The sequence below is a fragment of the Mauremys reevesii genome, linkage group 23 (genome assembly GCF_016161935.1).
Source record: "Mauremys reevesii isolate NIE-2019 linkage group 23, ASM1616193v1, whole genome shotgun sequence".
Classification (NCBI taxonomy): Eukaryota; Metazoa; Chordata; order Testudines; family Geoemydidae; genus Mauremys; species Mauremys reevesii.
This window is the reverse complement of record NC_052645.1, coordinates 16,473,680-16,487,012: the sequence shown is the minus strand read 5'-3', so window position 1 is coordinate 16,487,012 and position 13,333 is coordinate 16,473,680. Positions and strand designations below refer to the sequence as shown.

The window sequence follows — 13,333 nt, the reverse complement described above, 5'->3', positions numbered from 1 at the left end:
CCCCTTCCACAGTTTTGCTAGCAAACATTTTCTCACCTGAACGTGGAATAGGTTTTTTCCTTTTGCACATTCTCAGATCTAGCTTAGATTTGATACCATGTACTGTAAATTTTACATGGTCAGTCTGGTGCCAGCTCATACTCCTGAGCTGTGAGTTCAGAGTGTTTAGACATCTTAGTCACCACTTGGTTTTGGGTGCCCAACGTTAAAAATCATGGTTAGATCATGGTGGCTTCTAAGCTTCTGTCAACACACAAGTCAGTTTGGAGCTTCTAGCATAGACATAACCACCTGGGCATTCTAAGAATGAATGCCGTGAAACACTGCAAAGTTAATGCCGTTAGAGAAGAGTGAACTTCAAATAACAAGGCCACCTGTAAATACTTTAGATCTGCATATCATTGACTGTTCCCTTCAGTGGAAAATCATCTTTGGTGTCCTTGGTTTCCCTCCTGGTGACCATAATTGGGGCAAAAACGTACTGGATTTTGTATCGTTGATAAGAGCTGGCCACTACAACACAATTGAGGTCATACAAAGATTGCAAAGGAAAAAAGACTTGATTGATAAATAAGCTAACAACAGCTGCCTCCGGTGGAGCTTTAAATAAAGAGTTTAGTATCCTTCCCCAGACTCGACAGCAATAGAAATAGAAAGTCTCATTGGCTTTTGCAAAAAAAAAAAAGGAAAGAAAAAATGAGTGTTGTCATAAAGAGAGGAAGTGAACCGTCACATGTGAAGTTACATCGAGCTAAGCTTGGCATTTAGCTATTGTAGGTCTATTGTTAATCATATGGCCGTTTGGAAAATAAATTATAGTTGCATTACAGCACCTTTCATCAACAGTCTTGTCTCAAAGTGCTTTAAATGTAATTCAGCCTCACAACACCCTTGTGAAGTGGGTCAGTAGTAGGTGGGGAAACCGAGGGACAGATCTGGGGAAGTGATTTGCCTAAAGTCACACAGCAAATTAGTGGCAGAACTTGGAATCACAGGTGCCAACTTTTTTCTGCACTGGTGAGTGCTCGCAGCCCCGCCCTGACTCCATCCCTGCCCCAAAGTCCCCGCCCAAACTCCGCCCCTCCCTGCCCCTATTGGGCCCCTCCCCAAATCCCTGCCCCGGCCCCACCTCCTCCCCCAAGCAAGCCGCGTTCCCCTCGTCCCCCTCCCTCCCAGGCTTGCCCTTTCGTGGCGCAAGCGCTGGGAGGGAGGGGGGAGAAGCAGGACATGGCGCTGCGCTCAGGGGAAGGGGAGGTGAGCTGGGGCGGGGGGGAGCTCCCAGTGGGTGCAGAGCACCCACCAGTTTTGGCTGGAGCCCCCACGGAGTCAGCACCTATGCTTGGAATAGTTCCCTAACTTTTCTGTAGGGTGCAAAGGCTGGTCTATTGCTACTGGTTCTGTCGCCATCTTGGAGTTTGTGTGTAAGGAGTGAGGCGCTGCTGGGTTCATGAACAGTAAAAATGAACTTGATGTGTGAGCTGCTCCAAGTCTGAACCAGTCTCTAATTTCAACTGGCTTTTCCCAGGCTTCTGAAAGAGACGTTAATTTATTAAGAGTGAAATTCCAAAACACAGTTGAGAAGAAAACGCAATAAGCTGCAGGTGAAGTCAGATTACAAGGATGTGTCCCAGGATATTTGATTGAGTGTTTAGTGTCTCTGGTTTACTTCACCACCTGGTGGTCATTTTCACCTGTCATCTGACCATTTGGGGAGAGTTTCAGAAATCCATTCCCCTCAGTACAAGCTCTGTGGGAAGACAAGAAGCTTTGTGGCTTGGAGATAATCCTGATTTTTCTCATTCTTAACGTTTCCTTCCTACAGGCTTTCTCCATAGACATCATTCGACACAAAGATTCTATGGATGAGCTGTTCAGCCAGCGTAATGAGATCTTTGGCACATGTGGAGAAGAACAGAAAGCTTTGCTCCAGGTATCTCCATGTCTTTGATACATGTACACCTCATGAGAGAGAGTCTTACACAGCAGAGCTCCTCCTGGCAAGTAATGGATTAAATACGGGAGGGAGAAAAGCAGCATGCACATTTCCTGCATCCGTCTGTTTCCTTGTATCTTTCTCCTTGATTTAAAATTATTCCGTCTCTAATCGTGCCAATCAGTAATACCCAGGGGAGTTGTTTCCCATTTATTAACTTTTTAGTTTTTGTTGCAGTGTTTATAAGGGGAAAGTTGTTGGGATCTCAGATACCATTTTGGCGGGCGTTACAGCGTGCAGTCGCGGGACTCCACTGTTTCCGTTCACAGCATGCGGCTGGCTCATTTGCTCTGCCCTTGCGTCCGTCACCAACTCCACACCCTCCTCCTGTTCCCTCTAGGAGAAAACGGAATCGCTTGTGAAGCAGTATGATGCTGTTAGCCAACTCAACTCGGAGCGCTACGCCTGCTTGGAGCGGGCCCAGGTCTTGGTGAACCAGTTCTGGGAGACGTACGAAGAGCTCAGCCCGTGGATTGAAGAAACACAGGCACTTATAGCACAGTTACCGCCTCCAGCTATTGATCATGAGCAGCTCAAGCAGCAGCAAGAGGATATGAGGGTAAGGGGGAGAGGTTTTCGTTTGCATCATTTGCACCAGGTAGAATTGATTCCGCCCTCTACAAAATGGAGGCTTCGTGCTAAAAGGGCCGATGAATAAGGCTAAGATTTTGTGACGGGTATTTTAAGTCCCAGAAGGTCACGGGCAATAACCAAAAATTCACGGAAGCCAGTGACCTGTCCCTGACTTATTAAAAATAACTGTGACGAAATGGGGAAAGAAAAAGGTCCAGCACCCACCGCTGCTGCGGGCTCCAGGGTTCTCCCCACCCATGGTGGCTGAGAGCACGGGGTCCCCCCTGCCTCCGCAGCACCTTGGAACTGTGGGATCTGCCCATGGTGGCTGGAAGCTGCAGGATCACCTGTGCCGGCTGGGAGCTGCGGGATCCACCTGCGACAGCAGCTGGCACCTGCCGGCAGCAGCTGGGAGCTGCAGGGGTTCTCGCTGCCTGCAGTGACTGGGAGTTGCAGGGAGGCCCCTCCAGCTGACAACTCCAACTCCACTGCATCAGGAGCAAAAATGTCACGGTGGTCTCTGGAGTCACAGATTCCATGACTTCCATGACCTCTGTAACAAAACCTTAGCCATACTGATGAGTGTAGTTTGGAGACCTCTAGGTGGCAGGCAGCTATCTAAACTCTCCAGTTTTTGGAGTTTCCACCTGTCTGTCACAATGACATCTGTAGAAATCTAATCCAGATCAGGTACTTGTCACACCCCTAAGAGTTTGTATTTTAAATAGAAATTTTGAATGTAAACCCATGGGAGATTGATTGTCTTTATATTTGTCCTCTGGGTGTAATGATGCCATAGGGGGCGTGTGTGTTCTCCTTAAAAGAACAGATGCGCAAAGAAAGAGCAGCTCTTTATCAGAATTATCACCTTGGGGGGGTGGGAATATCAGCTCCTTGGGGGATTGGTTTGAAGGTGGAGAAATACTGCTAAGGTCAGTGGGAAAGCCTTCCTGTGGTCCAAGAGATGCCTGGGAAATTGATGGCATGACTTAAATACGCTGTGAATTTGAATGCACATCTATTTTTTCCATCCTATAGCAACTAAGAGAGTCTATAGCAGAACATAAGCCTCATATTGACAAGCTGCTGAAAATTGGACCGCAGCTGAAGGAGCTCAACCCTGAGGAAGGGGCGATGGTACAGGAGAAATATTTGACTGCCGAGACCATGTATGCCAGAATTAAAGAGGAGGTGCGCCAGCGAGCACTGGCACTAGATGAGGCTGTTTCACAATCCACTCAGGTACATTTCTCCTTGCGCACAAAGAAGCCGCAGTTTTGTGTTCGTGTTTATCACAGCTCCCTGGGGACGGCGGGCTCTGAAGTTTACTTCTGTACCGTTTCTTATAACTAAAACCCCATTACTGTTCAGATCTGTTCTAGGAAGCCATTTGCTGGCAGGCTGGTGTGTAGTGGGTTGAGCTGCATAGTGCTTGCCTGTTCAGGGGCGTCTGGGAAGGCTGGTGCTGATAGATTTGCAAAAGCGGTACAGAAAGAGATTGAATCCTGATGTAAACAGGGTAATAAATGTTCACAGTCTTAATAATGTTCCTCATTAAAAGGGCTTTTTGGCATCTGCCCATGATGGACAGGTCTGGCGAGACTGAGTAGCACTTAGAGAACTGGATCTTGTTCCGATAAGCAGGAAACTACTGTACATATAATGAACAACTACAAGATCATTTACATGGGAGAGTTAATCATCTTCCCTTGTATATAGACTCTGTGGAGGAGTCCTAAAAGGGAAGACCTATGTGAAAGGAAGGGCAGAGATTGTACATATTGAAGTGGAGAAAGGATGTGAAGAACTTCTGATGCATGCAATTGGGATTAGCGTTTGTAGCTATGTTTCACTTCAGCTAATATTTACCGCAGCACAGTTTTGTCGTCACGTCTGGGTTATTTATTCCTGCGTTGTTTAGTCACTTCTCTTGGTTTGCACTTGTATTAACTCCAAGTTTTTCCCCCCCACACACACCTTCCGTCTCATCTCTCACTCACATTGTGGAATGTGTTATCTTTGTGTGTTGCTGCCTGTTCCTGTCTTCCCCACATGGTCCCATTTCATTGTTGTGTTGACCGCGCCCCGCCATTGCAGATCGCAGAGGTAAGCCTCCCCACGTTAGCTGTTTGTTTACATTCTCATTCTTTGGGCTAGATGAGTCTTGATTCATTTGATACCCAGATTTCTACTGTATTATATTTCTGTATGCAGTTCAATGGAACCTGTTAAGAACAAACTCAGACACAGTGAAATTCCATTTCGGTTGAGGAATTAAAGTCCTTAACTCTTTCGTTTTATTGCAATGTGCAAATTGAAGTTCCACTTTCTAGTGAGCTTCTGCTTAGAATTAAAGTGTTCTGTAGGGAAAAAACATTTTACTATAAAAGGGATCTACGCTGAAGCATATCCTGCCTTAGCAGGTGTGAGTGGTTGGTTCACCCACGTTTGTTAGTTTTAAGACAGTCTAGTGACGATAGAGTTTGCACCTAGAATCTATTTCCTTTTTCTCTGCCGTTATAATGTGAAACTCAGTGGAAACAAGAGCCTCTCTTACTGTGCGAGAGTAGCAGGTCCAGTTCCGTGGGCAGACATCTGGTTATAACAAACTTTCCCTTATTGCCCTTCATTCTGTCTTGTAAACACTAGATTATCTTTAATGCTAACTTTAACAATGCCAGATCTCCTTCCTTTAGCAGCAAGATTAGCCAAAGCCACAGCAGAAACCTGACGCTCAAGCAGCACAGTGCCCCATTCTCTCTCCTTTCCTAGACACACGTGCTTTCCACCAGGTGGTTGCAGTCGGGTTGGGAGTTGAGATGGTTTCTGTGCCAGGCTCCCCTGAGCTGAGGCCCCAGTGGAGCCAAACCCACGCAGGTTACAGCTAATGTGTTGGCACCTGGATCAGGACTAGTGTGACTGAGTCTTCCTATGCCCATTCTGTGGCACTGCCCTTTGGAGGGAAGGGGATGTCAGTCAAACTTGAATTTTGTGGGTTTGGGTACAATAACAAGCCGCTGCTGCATTTGGTTCGCGGTTTCCTGTGCCCTCTCTGTAGGCTTCGCTAACTGCAAACTCCTGCAACCAGAATGCAGTTGTTAGTGACAAAACCCAGTGACAGACATCAGATTGGAGGCTGCAGGTGTAATGGGCATTCTAGGAAACATTAATTCTCTTTAGCAAAAGAGAGCACTTCGCATGCGCTTAACATTGTGCTGCATACATTGGAGTAATTCAGTACTGTACAGTCCTCTAACCTGCCTGATGGACTTGCTTTTGTTCAGTTCCATGATAAGATCGAGCCTATGCTGGAGACGCTGGAGAACCTTTCCTCCCGCCTGCGCATGCCGCCTGTGATCCCAGCCGAAGTTGATAAAATCAGGGAGTGCATCAGTGAAAACAAAAATTCCACCATGGAGCTGGAAAAACTGCAGCCAACCTTCGAGGCGCTGAAACGCCGTGGGGAAGAGCTGATCGGGCGATCGCAGGGGGCAGACAAGGACCTGGCAGCCAAAGGTATCGCACGGAGGTGCCGGAGACGTCTCACGTCCGCTCAGAGAGGCAGTTGGTTATATTTAGCGTATCTGGGATGGCAAGTTTCTCTCATAACCACAATGTGTCTTGTTTATCGGGGGATTGGTATTGATAGAGCAATAAGGCGCATTTGCCGTCAGAACAGGGTAAGAATAAAGAGTCCTGACTTGTTTCTTTCCTGCCTCCAGAAATCCAGGATAAGCTGAATCAGATGGTGTTTTTCTGGGAAGACATCAAGGCTCAGGCAGAGGGACGTGAAAGTAAGTTCCTCGATGTCCTGGAGCTCGCAGAGAAATTCTGGTACGAAATGGCAACCCTCCTGACTACTGTCAAAGAGACACAGGATATTGTTCACGACCTGGAGAGCCCAGGCATTGACCCATCAATCATCAAGCAGCAGGTGGAGGCAGCAGAGGTGAGGACTTGTGGACGTGTCATTCCACATAGGCCCCGTTGGTGCTACAGCTTGTAACCGTGTTTGGGTCTCAAATGAAGATGTGGCCAAATGTTGTTGTACCCCAGCTTTGTGAGCACCCGACATGGTTACAAATCATGCTGTCGTTTTGTTTGGAAGCCATGGGAGAGCCATGATTTGGTGGGGATCGGGGAGAGTATTTCAAGATACTGTTTTGTTTCAAGTGGAAAAAATAATGGCCTTTATCAGAGACTGAAACGGTGCTAAAATCATCTTAGCTGCAACTACGCTGGGGAAAACTCTTGTCAAGCCAGTGTTCAGAGATGTCCGCCACCCTGTTTAGCGCATAATTGTTCCCATGGTGCTGCTCCTAATGTGGGCTGGACCTGTCTAGATTGTGAGATGCAGATTACATTCCAGTTCGACTGAAAGCTACTGTAGAATAAAACGATAATAGTGGATGGACAGCAACACTCATCTCTATTTGGAATCACGTGGTAGAGTCCATTTTGGATGTTTGCATAGTTGACCGTAGTTTGACTCAGGGTTTTTTTTAGTATGTATACATCTCACCCCGGTGTACTTGTACGTGCCACTCCCACGTTATAACTAGTCTGACTTTGGTTTAGAAATACTGGCTCTCTGACAGCCTGTTTAATTCCTGGTTTCGTAAAACACTCTGAAAACTATATAACTTGCAGATAGGGTCACCATCTTTCCAGTTCAGACAAATGCAGATGTGGTTTTTACCTCGTTTTTCCCCTCTGTTTGCAAATGGTGACGGCATCCCACGCATCAGACAATGTAAGAAGTGTGGATTGGATTCAGTTACCTTGGTAGATAATGAAAACACATACCTGCTTCTTTATGTGATGCACCTGTTGGGTTGAGGACTAATTAGTCTCTGTCTTCAACCAGAATGCAAAACATTAGCTAACGGGTGTAATCTCTGCACTCTAGCTCCCCTGGCATGCACCGTCAAATGGAGTTTTGGAATAGCATTTACTAAACCGATTTTTTAATTCATTGCACTCTCTGAATATAGACGATCAAAGAGGAAACTGATGGCGTGCATGAAGAACTGGAGTTTATTCGTGTGCTTGGAGCTGAATTGATTATGGCCTGTGGTGAAACTGAGAAACCAGAAGTGAAGAAAAGCATTGATGAGGTAGGAAAACCAGCAGCTCAGAACTCAGGTAAAAGCCACGTGAAAGGCAGTGTTGGTTCAGATGGAATAGTGTATTGAATTTGGGGGCAATCCTGTGTTTTGCAGATGAACAATGCATGGGAAAACCTAAACAAAACCTGGAAGGAGAGGCTAGAGAAACTCGAGGAGGCTATGCAGTCTGCTGTGCAGTATCAGGATACGCTGCAGGTGAGGCAGCTGTTGGTGGTTATTCATACGGTGTGGACCAGCAGCCCATTGTGCTAGGCGCTGCATGAGTACAGAACAAAAAGATAGTCACTGCCCCAAAGAACTGACAATCTAAGTTAGGCCCTGTGTCCAATGACCTGCTGAAAGCAGAGCATTCAGTCAGCATTTCTTCTGCTTCTCCTGTGACAATTTGAAATTGACCCCGCCTGCGTTCACCCTCTCAAATAATTGTACATTTTTGGGTGGGGGCGGCAAGGGTTGGGGGAAATGTGTCTGATCCTAGTCTGCTGCTTGTGCTGCGGTCGGTGGAAGGAAGGAGATCACTAAGCAGTGTGCTTGTTGAGCATGAAAACTACCCATCTGTTTGCCTTGAAAGAGAAGTTCTGTTGATTAGTCCAAGCATGGCACAGGCTGCCCCCAAGCTCGGCTGATGGCCTGTGGAACGGGTGTGGCTTGCCTTGTCCAATGATTGTGGAGGTTTGGTTCTCCTAATTGTATATGTGTTCCTCTTAGGCAATGTTTGATTGGCTGGATAACACTGTGATTAAGCTGTGCAACATGCCACCTGTCGGCACTGACCTCAACACTGTTAAGGAGCAGCTGAATGAGATGAAGGTAAACGGTCTACATTAGACGCGGTTCTCCAGGGCTTGTTCTGTGTTGGAGGCAGAGTTCTGCAGTTTGTTTGTTTCATTTTTTTGTTTTGTTTCCCCCTCCACGCTTTGGCAGGAGTTTAAAATGGAGGTTTACCAGCAGCAGATTGAAATGGAGAAGCTTAATCACCAAGGCGAACTGATGCTAAAAAAAGCGACGGATGAGACAGACAGAGACATCATCAGGGAACCGCTGACAGAGCTGAAACATCTCTGGGAGAACTTGGGCGAGAAGATTGCTCACAGACAGGTATGGTGAGGGTGGGCTGCCAATACCCAGGGCTGAAAATAAACCTAAGTCGTCAGCGTTGTCGTCCTCTTCCTGCTCCCTCCTGATTAACGTTTTCTTTGTTACCTTTGAACAGCACAAGTTAGAAACTGCTCTGCTTGCACTTGGTCAGTTCCAGCATGCATTAGCAGAACTGATGGCCTGGCTGACCCATACGGAAGAGTTGTTAGATGCGCAAAGACCAATCAATGGTGACCCAAGGGTCATTGAAGTAGAACTTGCCAAACACCACGTACGTAGTCTCTGTTCTGCCTTTTCATCTGGCCTTAAAGGGGATGATGGCTCCCGGGAAGTTATTTGCATTGATTTGTTTCTTTGGGATAGTGCTGGGGTTAGCAGAACATTTTAGAGGCATGTGTCGTAACGTTACCCAATCCACGCTGTGCAGGTACTTAAGAATGATGTGTTGGCTCACCAAGCAACGGTGGAGACAGTAAATAAAGCCGGCAATGAGCTCCTGGAATCCAGTGCAGGAGACGACGCGAGCAGCCTGCGGAACCGGCTGGAGAAGCTGAATTCATGCTGGGAGTCTGTCCTGCAAAAAACGGAGGAGAGGGAGCAGCAGCTGCAGTCAACGCTTCAGCAGGTCGGTGAGCTTGTTCTGGAGACAGAAATGTTCATGCTTGTAGAAGAGATCCGCAGAGGGTGTCCGAGTTGGCTTGGTGTCTCTTTCCAGGGTGAAGGGTAGAGGAGGTGATGTATTGTCTTGTCTTCACTGCTAGAAAAGGTGGTGCTACCTCAGGGTAAGTAACTCATGTGAGCTGTCCCAAGATGACAGGGCTCTTTAGTTTTACGTTGAGGTAAACTAGGTGAGGACACCACTATGCCCCCACCTGGGATTAGCCTCGCCTCATTTACCTCATGATGGAACTATAAAGTACCTCATCTTTGCTGTCTTTTAACCTTGGGATAACTCACACGTATTAGTTACCCCACCCCCAGCCCGGTGAAAAGGACGCCTTTTTCAGCCGCGAAGACAAGGCCATAGACGGGAGGCACAAACAGTCTGTAAATAGCAAGTCACTTCTTTCCAAACCAAAGGTGTGTTCGTTCCGAGGGGAAGTCCTGCTCTTTAGGACGAGCCTTTTCTCTTTGAGAACTCAGCTGTGTGTGTGAACTTGCTGAAATGGTTATATTGTTTAAAAAAAATGACAATATACACCCTCTTTTTAGGGCCTTGTGAAACTCTTCTCTGCCACCTCATCCACCATGTCAGGAACCCCAGTGTTAAACCTGAAAGCCAGGCAATGGTTGCTGCTCTCATCCGATCTCTGGCTGATCTTGTGTTCCTTAACAGGCCCAGGGTTTCCATGGCGAGATTGAAGACTTCCTCCTCTGGCTAACAAGAATGGAGAGCCAGCTGTCTGCATCAAAACCCACAGGAGGTTTGCCAGAAACTGCCCGTGAACAACTCAATGCCCATATGGTAAAGATTTCAAATGCCTTTAATTCAACTAACTTCCCTCTGAAATGTCAGCATAGAAACATGTCTGTGCCGCATGGTGTAGTCCAGTGGGTCTCAAACTTTTGTACTGGTGCCCCCTTTCACATAGCAAGCCTCTGAGTCCATCCCCCCTTATAAATTAAAAACACTTTTAACATATTTAACACTATTATAAATGCTGGAGGAAAAGTGGGGTTTGGGGTGGCGGCTGACAGCTCGCGACCCCCCCATGTAATAACCTCGTGACCCCCTGAGGGGTCCCAACCCCCAGTTTGAGAACCCCTGGTGTAGTCTAATGGGGAATGGGATGAGTGTCTCTTTTGCCACTTCTCTCTCCAGGGTTACAGAGGACCATTAGGTTTGCAGATGATGGCTATGGACAGAATTTCACACTATCTTAATGAATGAACTGCTCATCTCTACTGATAGCATGATGATAAATATCTCACTGTCAGTTTGCTGTGTCTCCTAACCCCAGTGTCTCCACAAACTTGGAGTCTAGGGAACTGCAAATCCCCGATACAGTATCTCTGTCTCTAACGTTTCGATGGTGGTTTGGTGTAGGAGCTGTATGCCCAACTCAAAGCCAACGAAGAGGTCTACAGTCAGCTGTTGGCCAAGGGGCGATTGATCCTGCTAAGCCGCGATGATTCTGGCTCTGGCTCAAAGACGGAGCAGAGCGTCACGCTGTTGGAACAGAAATGGAACTTGGTCAGCGCCAAGATGGAGGAGAGGAAGGTAATGTTTTGAGCCAAAATGTGATCCATGTTTACTATGAAAGATATGGCTTGAAAGTAAAATGCCATTAGTTCCCTGCTGCAGTAATGCTGTCTCCAGAACGCAGGTTTATTGCAATAAGCCGAATCTGCAATGTGCTTCAGACACCCAAGATCCGTGCTTTTAGATAATTTCTCTCCTGATTACATATGCTTAGCATGCCTTCTGACATAGGTGTTATCAGTGATGTCTGATATCAAAGTGTTAACTGTATGGCTACTTACCAGAGCAGGGTAAATCTTAGAGACAAAATGAAAGTAAAATTAAATGTGAGTGAACATAAGAGAGAGGCTGTTATACAAGAAATAAAAGAAGCTATGAAGAGCATTATCCAGTTCTGAAAAGCAAAGATACACTGCTTCTTAAGAGACAGCAGGCCAAATTCTCTGCCGACCTAATTCCATTGCACTGGTACTTTGGTCAGCGATAAGTTCTCACATAAAATGACTGGCCTCTACCCAGGCTGAATTTCTGGCTCTGCAGCTGTCGCCACTGAAGGGTCGTCTCCCTTCCGCAGAACAGCTTCTCTCATGGAGACTTGTTTCCTAGGAAGCTCTGACACAGCCACTTGTGTGTTGACTATCGAGCTGTCTCCTCTTTCATGTACAATTCCTGTCCGTTTGTTTCAGAAGAAGCTGATTCTGAAACAGCCACTTTCACCAAAATCTCCTCTTCTTGGTAAACAAGTCATGTTCTTTGCTTGAACTGATGAGTTCCCATTAGAGAGCTCATTTCATCTTAGAGTACAATACATATCTTTGTCTGCAAAGCCTCACATTGTGAACTTGGTGCTCTCTTTGTGTTCCCCCCCCCCCTTATTAAAATGCAGTCGAAGCTGGAAGACGCTCTCAACCAGGCAACAGAGTTCCAGAATTCCCTACAGGACTTCATTAACTGGCTGACCCTAGCAGAGCAGAGTTTAAACATTGCCACTCCACCCAGCCTTATCCTAAATACCGTGCTGTCTCAGATAGATGAACACAAGGTAACTTGGGGGAGCTGGAGTTCTGTGTCACACTCTGATACTGTTTTACAAAGCAAAAGTTTGTTGTAAGCCACGCTGAAGTGCTTTCTGAGTATGGAAGAAACTCGGAGACATTTCTATGTTTTTTTTCTTTAAATGAGAGTAAATCTTCGTTACTCCAGGTTTTTGCCAATGAAGTCAATGCTCACCGGGACCAGATCATTGAGCTGGATCAAACAGGGAACCACCTGAAGTTCCTCAGTCAAAAGCAAGATGTGGTTTTGATAAAGAACCTGCTGGTCAGTGTCCAGTCCCGCTGGGAGAAAGTCGTCCAGCGTTCCGTGGAGAGAGGCCGAGCTCTTGACGATGCAAGAAAACGGGCTAAACAGGTGAGGGATGTGAAAACGGTTGTAGAGGACCTGACGATATTGCTTATCCTCTAGCTTTCAGAACCCAAGTGTCTCAAGCCTTCAGAAGGCCTGGAAGACACAAACACCAAGTTCTAACTGCTCTCCCCTTTTGTGCAATTTCAGTTCCACGAAGCTTGGAAAAAGCTGGTTGATTGGCTGGAAGATGCAGAGAATCACCTGGACTCTGAGCTGGAGATTTCCAATGATCCAGACAAAATCAAACTGCAGCTCTCCAAGCACAAGGTAGAGAGTTTGTTTTCATGCCAGCTGTGATGAATGCCCTCAAGTGTGGGTTAGTTGGAAGGGAAGAGAAACCACCTCTCAGTCAAAGCAGTGCAACACAGTCACTTTTTTACAATCTGAGGGGAGAGATGATCCAGTAAGAGGAACGGCATACTCCACGCTTTAGTTGAACGTTACAGCAGCATAGTTGCAAAGTTGTACGAGAGAGGCATTTAACCCACTAAGCTATTAACTCACAAGTTTTTATGCATTCTAAAGACATTTCCTTTGTGCCCTTCTCTGGTTGTAAAACTCAGGAGTTCCAAAAGACCCTCGGTGGAAAACAGCCCGTTTACGATACCACGATCCGGACGGGCAGAGCCCTCAAAGAAAAAGCTGTGTTGCCAGATGACACTCAGAAACTGGACAACCTCCTTGGAGAAGTGCGGGACAAGTGGGACACAGTCTGCGGAAAATCTGTGGAAAGGTGAGAAGAACATTTGTTGCAAAATACTGTTGCAACAGTGAAGGACCAGAAATGGGATGATCCTGTGAAGCTTGATTTATATCACATACTGTAAATGTGCTGTTGAGACTATGAACGTAGGCCCCAGAGCAGAGATGACGACAGGAATGGCATCAGAAATGTAAACTGAAAGTCTAGCCAGACCTCCGTAAGGAGAT

At 46.6% G+C, this 13,333-nt stretch overlaps 1 protein-coding gene across 21 annotated transcripts in view; it reads left to right on the top strand.

The window, feature by feature from the left end:
* MACF1 (microtubule actin crosslinking factor 1) overlaps window positions 1–13,333 on the top strand; it is a 229,254-nt gene that overhangs the window by 191,800 nt on the left and 24,121 nt on the right. For 15 of the 21 annotated variants that reach the window (XM_039511271.1, XM_039511267.1, XM_039511257.1 and 12 more), the window contains 18 exons: window positions 1,823–1,930; window positions 2,334–2,552; window positions 3,605–3,808; window positions 4,664–4,672; window positions 5,851–6,082; window positions 6,289–6,515; window positions 7,561–7,683; window positions 7,789–7,890; window positions 8,404–8,505; window positions 8,620–8,793; window positions 8,909–9,064; window positions 9,221–9,418; window positions 10,130–10,258; window positions 10,841–11,014; window positions 11,883–12,038; window positions 12,200–12,406; window positions 12,551–12,670; window positions 12,967–13,136. In XM_039511271.1, coding sequence (XP_039367205.1) covers window positions 1,823–1,930; window positions 2,334–2,552; window positions 3,605–3,808; window positions 4,664–4,672; window positions 5,851–6,082; window positions 6,289–6,515; window positions 7,561–7,683; window positions 7,789–7,890; window positions 8,404–8,505; window positions 8,620–8,793; window positions 8,909–9,064; window positions 9,221–9,418; window positions 10,130–10,258; window positions 10,841–11,014; window positions 11,883–12,038; window positions 12,200–12,406; window positions 12,551–12,670; window positions 12,967–13,136 — 2,810 coding nt within the window. The remainder of the gene's footprint in view (window positions 1–1,822; window positions 1,931–2,333; window positions 2,553–3,604; window positions 3,809–4,663; window positions 4,673–5,850; window positions 6,083–6,288; window positions 6,516–7,560; window positions 7,684–7,788; window positions 7,891–8,403; window positions 8,506–8,619; window positions 8,794–8,908; window positions 9,065–9,220; window positions 9,419–10,129; window positions 10,259–10,840; window positions 11,015–11,882; window positions 12,039–12,199; window positions 12,407–12,550; window positions 12,671–12,966; window positions 13,137–13,333) is intronic. The other 6 variants (XM_039511277.1, XM_039511274.1, XM_039511276.1 and 3 more) reach the window with 1 other exon arrangement.